Source organism: Notolepis coatsorum (genome assembly GCF_963971535.1).
Source record: "Notolepis coatsorum genome assembly, chromosome: 11".
Lineage (NCBI taxonomy): Eukaryota > Metazoa > Chordata > Actinopteri > Aulopiformes > Paralepididae > Notolepis > Notolepis coatsorum.
The window spans coordinates 571,686-586,321 of record NC_140175.1 but is presented as its reverse complement, the minus strand read 5'-3'; the positions used below and the strand labels follow the sequence as shown (position 1 = coordinate 586,321).

The window sequence follows — 14,636 nt, the reverse complement described above, 5'->3', positions numbered from 1 at the left end:
TATCACACTACAGACGGGTTAACCCTTTACTATCACACTACAGACGGGTTAACCCTTTACTATCACACTACAGACGGGTTAACCCTTTACTATCACACTACAGGCGGGTTAACCCTTTACTATCACACTACAGACGGGTTAACCCTTTACTATCACACTACAGGCGGGTTAACCCTTTACTATCACACTACAGACGGGTTAACCGTCTGTAGTGCGATAGTACCTTCTGTAGTGAAGGGGTTATCCTTCTGTACTGTCGCAGTGAAAGGGTTAACCATTTGGTAGTGAAAGGGTTAACACTCCTGCCGCGAGGTGTCTTACCAAAGGAAGAGTTGACCGATATCTGATCAATAAACTTCCAGTTGCTCAGAAGAACTGAGTTGAGTGTTTCATTCCTTCATGACTACGGTATGAGATGATGATGATGATGATGATGATGATGATGATGATGATGATGATGAATAGTTTATTTTCGGTCTTTGTTTACAGATCAATCAAAAACACACATGTGGACTTAAAATATATATTTTTTTAAAGAATCACAAATGTATTCAAAGTAAGCTCACACACAAAATCCAATGCTTATTTTTGCCTATCCTTTACAATTCTTAAATAAATAAATATACTTTAATATAAGAGAGAGAAACTTAAAATATCCTGCAAGATATAATATATATATATATATTTTTTTTAAGAAAAAGAAAAAAATATTGTTTTATTCAAAACTGTACTCCTGAATTATTTTATCCTTCAGGGCTTTTTTTTAAATGTCCCCTGAGAAGTACACAACTTCAACCCGTCACTAAGACTATTCCACAATTTAACTCCCAACATTGAAACACATCTAGCTTTTACATTAGTTCTTACCTTTTTACATGTTTTAAGAATACATAACCCTCTTAAATTATACTTTTCCTTCTCTTGGTTGAAAGAGACATTGAATACAAACTGGTAGGTTCTTACTCTTAGCACGAACCTTAGCACGAAATGATCTCCAAGATGTTTGACAAACCCTTTAACGACCTCCTCCTCTAGACCTGGTGACTGGTGTCGGACGACACTGATCTGATAACGAGGCGATGCAGCAAACAGCTACAAACTGGAACACGTTTCTTATTTTTCTTATTTAAAGTTTTTATTTAAATTCTTTCACAAACGAGACGATACAAACATGACAGGACCAACACAAAATAAATATATATAATAATAATAATAAGGGGGGTTGCAGCAGAGTGTTACAAAGGTTCAGTAGTACACAAGCGTATTCAAGATATTGATTTAATAATAAAGTTCAGGGACCTTGAAGGCCGTCGGGCCGATCGCTCTCTTGAAGAGACAGAGCAGCCGGTTCCATCGATATCAAGTCCATGAAGTCTTTGCGCCAGTTCTTCAAACTGAAGCAGTTCGCTTTGCGTTCTTTCCAGTTCAATAAAATAATCCGTTTGGATGGTAAAAAGGCCAGTGCTACAATATGTTTTTTTTACAATCTTTGCTTGAGCAGTGACTATTTTTATGCCCAATATACAAGTTATAGGGCAAGAAGGATTAATGTCAACGTGGAGAGGAACTGACTGGTCCTCAAGCAACAAGCGGGCGGTACCACAGTGGAACACGTTTCTGAAATAACTACTTGTAGCAGGAAAAGGGCCTATATTTAAAATGTGTTTAATTTCTGCAATTGTCTTGAATTTATTATTCAAACCATTATTTAAACTCAAAAAGACAACGGAGGTTCCCCTCGTTTACAGACAGTCACGTGGAGTCCAGTGTACACACAGAAACCGGCTAAATAAAATCACAACAAGGCGAGACAACAGTAAGGATAACAATCAATTAAAACACAATACAGCTTGAATGACAACGGTTTGACATCAAGGTGTTAAACTCTGCAACAGAGGGGAGAATCTCAAGCTTTAAGGACTGTTGGAGTTCATTCCATGAGCTAGAGGGGTATCGTAGCAAAATACAGATATGAAGGTTAATACATTTTCCAGCACCTTTCTTCTCCTGTGACTTGGCTGTTCGTGGGTATAGAACACCTTTAAGCAACAGGCAGCCTTGACTAGAACACCTTTAAGCAACAGGCAGCCTTGACTAGAACACCTTTAAGCAACAGGCAGCCTTGACTAGAACACCTTTAAGCAACAGGCAGCCTTGACTAGAACACCTTTAAGCAACAGGCAGCCTTGACTAGAACACCTTTAAGCAACAGGCAGCCTTGACTAGAACACCTTTAAGCAACAGGCAGCCTTGACTAGAACACCTTTAAGCAACAGGCAGCCTTGACTAGAACACCTTTAAGCAACAGGCAGCCTTGACTAGAACACCTTTAAGCAACAGGCAGCCTTGACTAGAACACCTTTAAGCAACAGGCAGCCTTGACTAGAACACCTTTAAGCAACAGGCAGCCTTGACTAGAACACCTTTAAGCAACAGGCAGCCTTGACTAGAACACCTTTAAGCAACAGGCAGCCTTGACTAGAACACCTTTAAGCAACAGGCAGCCTTGACTAGAACACCTTTAAGCAACAGGCAGCCTTGACTAGAACACATACAGTTGTAAATCTGAATGAGTTCATATGTAATCGGGGAGACGGTGGCTCAGGACGTTAGAGCAGTCATCTGGTAATCCGGAGGTTCCCGGTTCGATTCCCGCTCCTCCCGGGCAGCGTGTCGAAGTGTCCTTGAGCAAGACACTCCCGATGAGCAGGTCGGCACCTCGCATGGTCGCCTCCGCCGTCGGTGTGTGAATGTGTGAGTGAACGGGTACAAATGTGAGGAACAAGTTGTAACGCGCTTTGGATAAAAGCTGTTATATAAATGCAACATTTACCATTTAAATGCTGCCAGGGATGCTGCATCTGAATAACCCTTTAATAATACTTTAATTAGGAGTTTTATCCACCTAATTAAAGTATTTGAATTAGTCCCAACCCATTTAGAGAGCTAAAGAAGTCCCTATTGTTACCTGAAGCCTTGGTGCTGGAGGCCTCAACGATCAAAGCTATTAGAACTAACAGGTTATGTGTGCTGGCGCGATGCCAAATAGCTCTATTGCGGCCAGTTTCCTTTGTGCTTTGATGAAATCCCTGCTTTGGCAGCAGTAATAATTATTAGTTGTGCTCTTTGGAGGAACTTGCAACAATGCCCCCATCTAGTGGACAAGATGAGTACTCCAGCTGCTGGGGTCTGAGTTTCAAACCCTGTGCAAATATGCTTATATCTGAATGTAGATAGACTTGCGGTGTGATTAAAATGTTTTGATGTCTAACCCTTTCACTGCCACACTACAGAAGGTTAACCCTTTACTATCACACTATAAAAACATTTCTTTTTAACAAGGCTTTTGCCTGAATTTTTGTTTAACTTTTATTTTTACTTCTATTCATTTTTTCCATTATTTTAATCTATTTTATTTTTATGTTCTTCCATTTTATTAGTCGTTTTATTCATTTTAATTGTTTTATTCATTTAACTTTTTGTCTTTATCTCCTGTAGCACAATTTTTACAAATGTAAAGTGCAGTACAAATTGAATTTATTATTATTACTACCGACGGTAGAGGTTGCCGTTTGACAGTATTACAGATTCTACCTGTAAGATTAAGGTTTATCTCGTTATTGGATCTACATACAACTATTACACTCTGTACTATTACTACATATAGTAATATATATACTGTACTATTACTATATGACCATTGGGTCTCATTCTCCAACGGACTTGAGACAACATATTTGCTCTTAGGGCCATTTAAGACATCTTAGATTTTGGGATTCCCCAACCGTGCCTGATGATTGAAAATAATAATTATTTAATGCCTTCTGTGGCATTTGTATTTCTTATTTGTTAAATATCTGTTTTATTGATTAATCTATACATTTGAAAGAATGCAGGTTATAGCTATAGAAAAAACAAAAAATTTCTTTGTTTGTACATTTAGTCATTTAGTTGAACGCTTTTATCCAAAGCGACTTACAAGTTCTGTACGACGAGTCAGCAGGAAGGAAGGACGGGTCCAACTCTGGCAGCTGGGTAACAACAGCTGAAACCTGGGCTGTATGATGCCAATACATTTTAATCTAATCTTTAGATCGAAGCTTTAGTTGGTCTTTAGTTGCTGAATGATTTCTGAATATGAAAGAGAAACAGAGTGAGACCAATGCGTTTTATTATAATTTTGGCACCATAACTTATGATAGAATATGTACAGTAGAGGGCTGTGTAGCCGCCATAGAGAGAAGAGTCTTGGTAAATCAATGTGATCAATTTGAAAGTGAGTGCAACACTGCTGGCTCGACACCCAACAGGCTTTATATCAGACTGCATCATTCACAGAAGAACCAACATGAAATAATAAAAACAAAAAGAAAACAGATTAGTGACCATCGTGAACGACAAAGTGACTCACACAATAAAGTTAACCCTTTCACTACCACGGGGTTAACCCTTTCACTGCGACAATACAGAAGGTTTACCCGTTCACTGCCACACAACAAAGGGTTAACCCTTTCACAACCACACTACAGAAGGTTAACCCTTTCACTACCACACTACAGTGTGGTAGTGAAAGGGTTAACCTTATGTAGTGTGGTAGTGAAAAGGGTTAATGTTCCCTATATCCCTATAAACATTCTGCGTGTTGTCTATGTACATTCTGAAGACGGGACAGGTTATGAAACCAATGGAGGCCGTTTATCTTTTGATTTAGCGACAACACTGCCCTCTGGTGGCAGCAGGCCTCCTCTCCCATCGTTATCTGCAGTATAACTGCTTAGGAAACTCAAACTGGACTCAAAAAAAAGACAATCAAAGAGGCTGGAGAGATGTTTCACGTTCAGTGTCTCGTACAGATGGAGGCTGGGTGACTGACACGTGGGGTGGATACAGACCAACAGGCTCATAACTGGACTTAACCCTTTCACTGCCGCACCACCAAGCGGTTAACCCTTTCACTGCGACAACACACACAGAAGGTTAACCCTTTCACTGCCGCATGACAGCGGGTTAACACTTTCACTGCCACACTACAGAAGGTTAACCCTTTACTATCACACTACCTTATTATCGTCGGTAGTGTGATAGTAAAGGGTTAACCTTCTGCAGTGTGGCAGTGAAAGGGTTAATGAAGCACCGCGGGGTCCCTGCAGGTCTGCTGGTACCGGGTCCTGGGCCCCCCGGTGCCGTCTGGAACACAGGCCCGTTGGTACTGGTGAGGCTCTCTGATGAGCGGAGTGCTCGTTCCGGGTCTATCGTTGGTATTCCTTTAGCAGTTGACCAGCGATGACCAGTCTCTGGATCTCACTGGTGCCCTCGTAGATCTCCGTGATGCGGGCGTCGCGGTAGTACCTCTCCGCGGGCATGTCCGTCACATAACCCATCCCCCCCAAAACTTGGATCGCCTTTTTTTTTGGTTCCACAGTGAAAGGGGCCGGGGGACACAAACAAAGGAGAGGTGAGTGAATATAGGGATGTAGTTTATTTTTTTTAGAGTGGAAATTAACTCGGTGTAGTTCCTTACCTGATGTGCGCAGTATGTGGCGGCCTCAGACGCTGCCAGCTTGGCCATCGCCGCTTCCTGTAGGAGAGGAAGGAAGGAGAATGGTAAGAACTAGGGATGTCCGATATTGGCTTTTTTACCGATACCGATATACCGATATTGTCCAACTCTTAATTTCCGATAGCGATATCAACCGATACCGATATATGCAGGGCCCCCCCCCCCAAAAACTTAATAATTTCAGGTAATTAACATTACATACAGTATCTCTTGTCGTGGAATTAACACAACATTATGCATACTTTGACAATAAATAAAATAATAATTTGTTCTTACTTGCTTGCCTGGGTAAATAAAGGTTCAATAAAACCGATACCGATATTTTCCGATATCACATATCGGCCGATAATATCGGACATCCCTAGTAAGAACGGTTGTAAGGAAACGTCATGCTAACGCCACGCTAACGCCACGCTACAGAATGTCTTTGCATGACCGCGTACCTTAGTGAAGGCCTTCTTGGCGTCTCGTAGGAGTGCAGCCTTCCAGGTGAGGAGACGAGCACTTTCCACCGCCAGAGCCATGTCGGCCAGTTTAAACTAAAAAGAGAACACAATTATGAGAATATTAAATTAATTAGTAGCTGCACACGCTCCAATGCAATCATATTATAGATATTAAGAAATGTGTAAATGTATAGATAGATAAGCTTGTATTTCTCAAATTCAGTAATGAAGAAGTGACTTGACCCTTAAGTGTCCCAAGGATTACATTACGTTATAATTCCACATCCCTGTGTGGTTTTACGGTATGGTTTTTCTGGTCAGAAGTAAAGAGAATGTACCTGAATGGCCTGCATCTTGTTTTCTGGTCAGAAGTGAAGAGAATGTACCTGAATGGCCTGCATCTTGTTTTCTGGTCAGAACTAAAGAGAATGTACCTGAATGGCCTGCATCTTGTTTTCTGGTCAGAAGTAAAGAGAATGTACCTGAATGGCCTGCATCTTGTTTTCTGGTCAGAAGTGAAGAGAATGTACCTGAATGGCCTGCATCTTGTTTTTCTGGTCAGAAGTACAGAGAATGTACCTGAATGGCCTGCATCTTGTTTTCTGGTCAGAAGTAAAGAGAATGTACCTGAATGGCCTGCATCTTGTTTTCTGGTCAGAAGTGAAGAGAATGTACCTGAATGGCCTGCATCTTGTTTTCTGGTCAGAAGTGAAGAGAATGTACCTGAATGGCCTGCATCTTGTTTTCTGGTCAGAAGTACAGAGAATGTACCTGAATGGCCTGCATCTTGTTTTCTGGTCAGAAGTGAAGAGAATGTACCTGAATGGCCTGCATCTTGTTTTCTGGTCAGAAGTGAAGAGAATGTACCTGAATGGCCTGCATCTTGTTTTCTGGTCAGAAGTAAAGAGAATGTACCTGAATGGCCTGCATCTTGTTTTCTGGTCAGAAGTGAAGAGAATGTACCTGAATGGCCTGCATCTTGTTTTCTGGTCAGAAGTAAAGAGAATGTACCTGAATGGCCTGCATCTTGTTTTCTGGTCAGAAGTAAAGAGAATGTACCTGAATGGCCTGCATCTTGTTTTCTGGTCAGAAGTAAAGAGAATGTACCTGAATGGCCTGCATCTTGTTTTCTGGTCAGAAGTGAAGAGAATGTACCTGAATGGCCTGCATCTTGTTTTCTGGTCAGAAGTGAAGAGAATGTACCTGAATGGCCTGCATCTTGTTTTCTGGTCAGAAGTAAAGAGAATGTACCTGAATGGCCTGCATCTTGTTTTCTGGTCAGAAGTAAAGAGAATGTACCTGAATGGCCTGCATCTTGTTTTCTGGTCAGAAGTAAAGAGAATGTACCTGAATGGCCTGCATCTTGTTTTCTGGTCAGAAGTGAAGAGAATGTACCTGAATGGCCTGCATCTTGTTTTCTGGTCAGAAGTAAAGAGAATGTACCTGAATGGCCTGCATCTTGTTTTCTGGTCAGAAGTGAAGAGAATGTACCTGAATGGCCTGCATCTTGTTTTCTGGTCAGAAGTAAAGAGAATGTACCTGAATGGCCTGCATCTTGTTTTCTGGTCAGAAGTGAAGAGAATGTACCTGAATGGCCTGCATCTTGTTTTCTGGTCAGAAGTACAGAGAATGTACCTGAATGGCCTGCATCTTGTTTTCTGGTCAGAAGTAAAGAGAATGTACCTGAATGGCCTGCATCTTGTTTTCTGGTCAGAAGTGAAGAGAATGTACCTGAATGGCCTGCATCTTGTTTTCTGGTCAGAAGTACAGAGAATGTACCTGAATGGCCTGCATCTTGTTTTCTGGTCAGAAGTAAAGAGAATGTACCTGAATGGCCTGCATCTTGTTTTCTGGTCAGAAGTAAAGAGAATGTACCTGAATGGCCTGCATCTTGTTTTCTGGTCAGAAGTGAAGAGAATGTACCTGAATGGCCTGCATCTTGTTTTCTGGTCAGAAGTGAAGAGAATGTACCTGAATGGCCTGCATCTTGTTTTCTGGTCAGAAGTAAAGAGAATGTACCTGAATGGCCTGCATCTTGTTTTTCTGGTCAGAAGTAAAGAGAATGTACCTGAATGGCCTGCATCTTGTTTTCTGGTCAGAAGTAAAGAGAATGTACCTGAATGGCCTGCATCTTGTTTTCTGGTCAGAACTAAAGAGAATGTACCTGAATGGCCTGCATCTTGTTTTCTGGTCAGAACTAAAGAGAATGTACCTGAATGGCCTGCATCTTGTTTTCTGGTCAGAAGTGAAGAGAATGTACCTGAATGGCCTGCATCTTGTTTTTCTGGTCAGAAGTACAGAGAATGTACCTGAATGGCCTGCATCTTGTTTTCTGGTCAGAAGTAAAGAGAATGTACCTGAATGGCCTGCATCTTGTTTTCTGGTCAGAAGTGAAGAGAATGTACCTGAATGGCCTGCATCTTGTTTTCTGGTCAGAAGTGAAGAGAATGTACCTGAATGGCCTGCATCTTGTTTTCTGGTCAGAAGTAAAGAGAATGTACCTGAATGGCCTGCATCTTGTTTTCTGGTCAGAAGTGAAGAGAATGTACCTGAATGGCCTGCATCTTGTTTTCTGGTCAGAAGTACAGAGAATGTACCTGAATGGCCTGCATCTTGTTTTCTGGTCAGAAGTAAAGAGAATGTACCTGAATGGCCTGCATCTTGTTTTCTGGTCAGAAGTGAAGAGAATGTACCTGAATGGCCTGCATCTTGTTTTCTGGTCAGAAGTACAGAGAATGTACCTGAATGGCCTGCATCTTGTTTTCTGGTCAGAAGTAAAGAGAATGTACCTGAATGGCCTGCATCTTGTTTTCTGGTCAGAAGTAAAGAGAATGTACCTGAATGGCCTGCATCTTGTTTTCTGGTCAGAAGTAAAGAGAATGTACCTGAATGGCCTGCATCTTGTTTTTCTGGTCAGAACTAAAGAGAATGTACCTGAATGGCCTGCATCTTGTTTTCTGGTCAGAAGTACAGAGAATGTACCTGAATGGCCTGCATCTTGTTTTCTGGTCAGAAGTGAAGAGAATGTACCTGAATGGCCTGCATCTTGTTTTCTGGTCAGAAGTGAAGAGAATGTACCTGAATGGCCTGCATCTTGTTTTCTGGTCAGAAGTGAAGAGAATGTACCTGAATGGCCTGCATCTTGTTTTCTGGTCAGAAGTGAAGAGAATGTACCTGAATGGCCTGCATCTTGTTTTCTGGTCAGAACTAAAGAGAATGTACCTGAATGGCCTGCATCTTGTTTTCTGGTCAGAAGTAAAGAGAATGTACCTGAATGGCCTGCATCTTGTTTTCTGGTCAGAAGTACAGAGAATGTACCTGAATGGCCTGCATCTTGTTTTCTGGTCAGAAGTAAAGAGAATGTACCTGAATGGCCTGCATCTTGTTTTCTGGTCAGAAGTAAAGAGAATGTACCTGAATGGCCTGCATCTTGTTTTCTGGTCAGAAGTACAGAGAATGTACCTGAATGGCCTGCATCTTGTTTTCTGGTCAGAAGTAAAGAGAATGTACCTGAATGGCCTGCATCTTGTTTTCTGGTCAGAAGTAAAGAGAATGTACCTGAATGGCCTGCATCTTGTTTTCTGGTCAGAAGTGAAGAGAATGTACCTGAATGGCCTGCATCTTGTTTTCTGGTCAGAAGTGAAGAGAATGTACCTGAATGGCCTGCATCTTGTTTTCTGGTCAGAACTAAAGAGAATGTACCTGAATGGCCTGCATCTTGTTTTCTGGTCAGAAGTGAAGAGAATGTACCTGAATGGCCTGCATCTTGTTTTCTGGTCAGAAGTGAAGAGAATGTACCTGAATGGCCTGCATCTTGTTTTCTGGTCAGAAGTAAAGAGAATGTACCTGAATGGCCTGCATCTTGTTTTCTGGTCAGAAGTGAAGAGAATGTACCTGAATGGCCTGCATCTTGTTTTCTGGTCAGAAGTGAAGAGAATGTACCTGAATGGCCTGCATCTTGTTTTCTGGTCAAAAGTGAAGAGAATGTACCTGAATGGCCTGCATCTTGTTTTCTGGTCAGAACTAAAGAGAATGTACCTGAATGGCCTGCATCTTGTTTTCTGGTCAGAAGTAAAGAGAATGTACCTGAATGGCCTGCATCTTGTTTTCTGGTCAGAACTAAAGAGAATGTACCTGAATGGCCTGCATCTTGTTTTCTGGTCAGAAGTGAAGAGAATGTACCTGAATGGCCTGCATCTTGTTTTCTGGTCAGAAGTGAAGAGAATGTACCTGAATGGCCTGCATCTTGTTTTCTGGTCAGAACTAAAGAGAAAGTACCTGAATGGCCTGCATCTTGTTTTCTGGTCAGAAGTACAGAGAATGTACCTGAATGGCCTGCATCTTGTTTTCTGGTCAGAAGTGAAGAGAATGTACCTGAATGGCCTGCATCTTGTTTTCTGGTCAGAACTAAAGAGAATGTACCTGAATGGCCTGCATCTTGTTTTCTGGTCAGAACTAAAGAGAATGTACCTGAATGGCCTGCATCTTGCCAATGGGCGCTCCGAATGCGGTGCGTTTGTTTGCGTAGTCCGCGGCGCAGTCCAGCGCAGCCTGAGCGATGCCGAGCGCCTGCGACGCAATGCCGATACGCCCACTGTCCAGCGTCGCCTGCATGAGGGAGAAGACACATATATTTTTTTTAATTAATTTGTTAATTAATACCCTAGTTACAGTACAGCAACCAAATTAAACTGTATCAAGTCAACTGACAATGTGAATAGTATGAGAAAAAAAATTCAAAAAGAATTCAAAAAATAAAAAAATTCTCCTGCGAAATAAGCTGCGACACGTTTTGACCTGCAGCTCAAAGAATCGGAATCGAGTGTTAGGTGTTAATGAAGTCTGGGTAGCTGTGGTGGAGAAGATAAAGGGAAGCATATACATTTGTAATTTTCTGTTGTTAAATGAAATAGTGGATGTATAGTCCAAGTGGGGGTCCTGAGGGGGGGGGGGGGGAAGGGGAAGGAAAGAGCGAGCAAGAGCCCATGTATTGTATTTATTATTTTTATGTCTTTTAATCTACATTCATTCTGATTTAATTACTGGACTGTCATTATTGTATTATTATTTCTGTTATTGTCCTGTGATTTATCATTGATTATTACTGTTACTGTATTGTTTGTCTAGTTTCATGTTAAAAAAAGGGAAAATAAAAAAAATCGGAATCGAGAATCGGAATCGTTCAAATCCAAACGAAGCCCAGCCCTACAAGAGAAGACATCTCATACAACACTATCCAGGGTTCTAACAATAATAATATAACTATAGTTTGTCGTTTAAATATCTTGGCCTGTGGCTCGACGAGAAATGTACATTTAAGTTCCATGTGGACAATCTTGCCACTAAACTGCGACAGAAAATGTGCTTCCTGTACAGAAACGGATCCAATTTTCCTCTATTTAGTAGAAAAATAATAGTTGAATCAGTCTTCTTATCAGTTTTGGATTATGGTGATGTAATTTATGGGCATGCTGCGGCATCAGCTCTTAAACCTCTGGATTCTGCATATCACTCAGGTCTTAGGTTTATAACTGGTGACAGATATGATACTCACCATTGTGTCCTGTATGACAGGGTGGGTTGGCCTTCTCTTGCAGAAAGGCGCAACAAACACTGGTATTTATTTATATTTAAAGCCCTTATTGGTAAACAACCTGTTCATATCTCTTCACTGGAATATTGGAACCTATTCAACTCGATCGAATGACTGGATGGTTCTTAGGGTTCCTCAAGTTTGTTCTGATCGAGGGAAGTCAGCTTTTTCCTTTTGAACGGAATTCATTCAACCTGTATTTTGAAACGCACAGAGGTTTCCTTCATTTTCAGTGACGACAAGATTACATAAAAGTCTGCAGTGCTTTTACTAACTAACTAACTAACTAACTAACAGGAGATCGCTAACCCGAATCTTTGAACGCATCTGAGTCTCTTGAGAGTCCGCAGTCTTTCCGTTTCAGAATCAGATGAAATATGAACTAAATTGAGATAGGACAATAGAATACAGTGTCCCCCACCCACCCAACCCCCCCCCACCCAACCACCTCCAATGTACAGTCCCCCCCACCCCCCCAACCCTACCCCACCTAACCAACCTCCTCCAATGTACAGTTTCTACGTCAAATGTATATACTCTCTTTTCTGGACTCTTTTCGTATCACAAACAGTACTGTATTTGTAGATCTGGTATGTCATAAATGTATAGATGTAGCAGTACTGTCTATCTGTATGTCATGTATGTCATATGTTACGATGAATTGAAAATGGGGGACCCTGATGTAAACAAGACGAAAGTCTTTCTCTGGTCTGCATCCCCTTAACAATTGTATGTATTGAGCTGTACTGTATTGTACCCATTCTGCAATCTGTTAATAAAGTTTTCAATCAATCAAACTGAAATACCATGGCTATCTTGAAGCCCGCTCCGCGCGCGCCCAGCATGTTGCCCAGGGGGATCCTGCAGTCCTCCAGGATGATGTTGGCCGTGGACGAGGCCCGGATCCCCAGCTTGTCCTCCTTCTTCCCCAACGAGAGTCCGGGGTGAGGCATGGGGACCAGGAAGGCACTGATGCCCTGCAGACAGGGGGGGTGAGGGGTGAGGCATGGGGACCAGGAAGGCACTGATGCCCTGCAGACAGGGGGGGTGAGGGGTGAGGCATGGGGACCAGGAAGGCACTGATGCCCTGCAGACAGGGAGGGTGAGGGGTGAGGCATGGGGACCAGGAAGGCACTGATGCCCTGCAGACAGGGGGGGTGAGGGGTGAGGCATGGGGACCAGGAAGGCACTGATGCCCTGCAGACAGGGGGGGTGAGGGGTGAGGCATGGGGACCAGGAAGGCACTGATGCCCTGCAGACAGGGGGGGTGAGGGGTGAGGCATGGGGACCAGGAAGGCACTGATGCCCTGCAGACAGGGGGGGTGAGGGGTGAGGCATGGGGACCAGGAAGGCACTGATGCCCTGCAGACAGGGGGGGTGAGGGGTGAGGCATGGGGACCAGGAAGGCACTGATGCCCTGCAGACAGGGGGGGTGAGGGGTGAGGCATGGGGACCAGGAAGGCACTGATGCCCTGCAGACAGGGGGGGTGAGGGGTGAGGCATGGGGACCAGGAAGGCACTGATGCCCTGCAGACAGGGGGGGTGAGGGGTGAGGCATGGGGACCAGGAAGGCACTGATGCCCTGCAGACAGGGAGGGTGAGGGGTGAGGCATGGGGACCAGGAAGGCACTGATGCCCTGCAGACAGGGAGGGTGAGGGGTGAGGCATGGGGACCAGGAAGGCACTGATGCCCTGCAGACAGGGAGGGTGAGGGTTAGAGGAACACTGATGCCCTGCAGACAGGGGGGGTGAGGGTTAGAGGAACACTGATGCCCTGCAGACAGGGGGGGTGAGGGTTAGAGGAACACTGATGCCCTGCAGACAGGGGGGTGAGGGTTAGAGGAACACTGATGCCCTGCAGACAGGGGGGTGAGGGTTAGAGGAACACTGATGCCCTGCAGACAGGGGGGTGAGGGTTAGAGGAACACTGATGCCCTGCAGACAGGGGGGGTGAGGGTTAGAGGAACACTGATGCCCTGCAGACAGGGAGGGTGAGGGTTAGAGGAACACTGATGCCCTGCAGACAGGGGGGGTGAGGGTTAGAGGAACGCACTGATGCCCTGCAAAAATATAACGTTCCCACATCCTGAACGATAGATAATCGATGTTGAATGGGCCATAGTAATGTCAATATAGCAATAACATTTTTAAAGTTATAGCCCTGCAAAGAAGGTAAACATCTCCATAGGCTTTCAACGGCGGCAGACAGGGTACAATGATGGGCACAACCCCCGGCGCCCAATGTGTTAATGGGCCAACCACGTATATATATACGTGGTAAACTCGTATTTGCATTTTAATATCCTACTCAATGTCACGGAGCAGCACTGCAGATGTACCCTACTCTTGGAATTCGGAAAAGTGCATTACCGGCCAGATCCTGGTAGTGGCTATAAACGCTATAAAATGGGAACGTATTGATGAAGAAATTATTTCTTTAAGGCATATTGAAGGGAAGGTTTATAGTGTCAATTGACAATGAGAATGGACACTCATCATTTAAAATATAGATTTAGCTCTACAAACACCCTCACGCATAGTTAAACCGTAACCACCTTGTGTCTGAGCTCTGAGCAGGTGAACACCTTGTGTCTGAGCTCTGAGCAGGTGAACACCTTGTGTTTGAGCTCTGAGCAGGTGAACACCTTGTGTTTGAGCTCTGAGCAGGTGAACACCTTGTGTTTGAGCTCTGAGCAGGTGAACACCTTGTGTTTGAGCTCTGAGCAGGTGAACTCCACACCTGGTACCTTGTGTTTGAGCTCTGAGCAGGTGAACTCCACACCTGGTACCTTGTGTTTGAGCTCTGAGCAGGTGAACTCCACACCTGGTACCTTGTGTTTGAGCTCTGAGCAGGTGAACACCTTGTGTTTGAGCTCTGAGCAGGTGAACACCTTGTGTCTGAGCTCTGAGCAGGTGAACACCTTGTGTCTGAGCTCTGAGCAGGTGAACACCTTGTGTTTGAGCTCTGAGCAGGTGAACACCTTGTGTTTGAGCTCTGAGCAGGTGAACACCACACCTGGTACCTTGTGTTTGAGCT

The 14,636-nt window shown here is 43.6% G+C and overlaps 1 protein-coding gene across 1 annotated transcript in view; it reads right to left on the bottom strand.

The window, feature by feature from the left end:
* Positions 1-4,154: 4,154 nt before the first annotated feature.
* Positions 4,155-14,636, bottom strand: part of acads (acyl-CoA dehydrogenase short chain) — a 28,400-nt gene continuing 17,918 nt past the window's right edge. The window contains exons 6-10 of the mRNA XM_084324630.1: positions 12,406-12,576; positions 10,477-10,614; positions 6,004-6,099; positions 5,522-5,578; positions 4,155-5,402 (exon numbers count right to left, since the gene is read on the bottom strand). Coding sequence (XP_084180756.1) covers positions 5,250-5,402; positions 5,522-5,578; positions 6,004-6,099; positions 10,477-10,614; positions 12,406-12,576 — 615 coding nt within the window. The 3' untranslated portion in view covers positions 4,155-5,249. The remainder of the gene's footprint in view (positions 5,403-5,521; positions 5,579-6,003; positions 6,100-10,476; positions 10,615-12,405; positions 12,577-14,636) is intronic.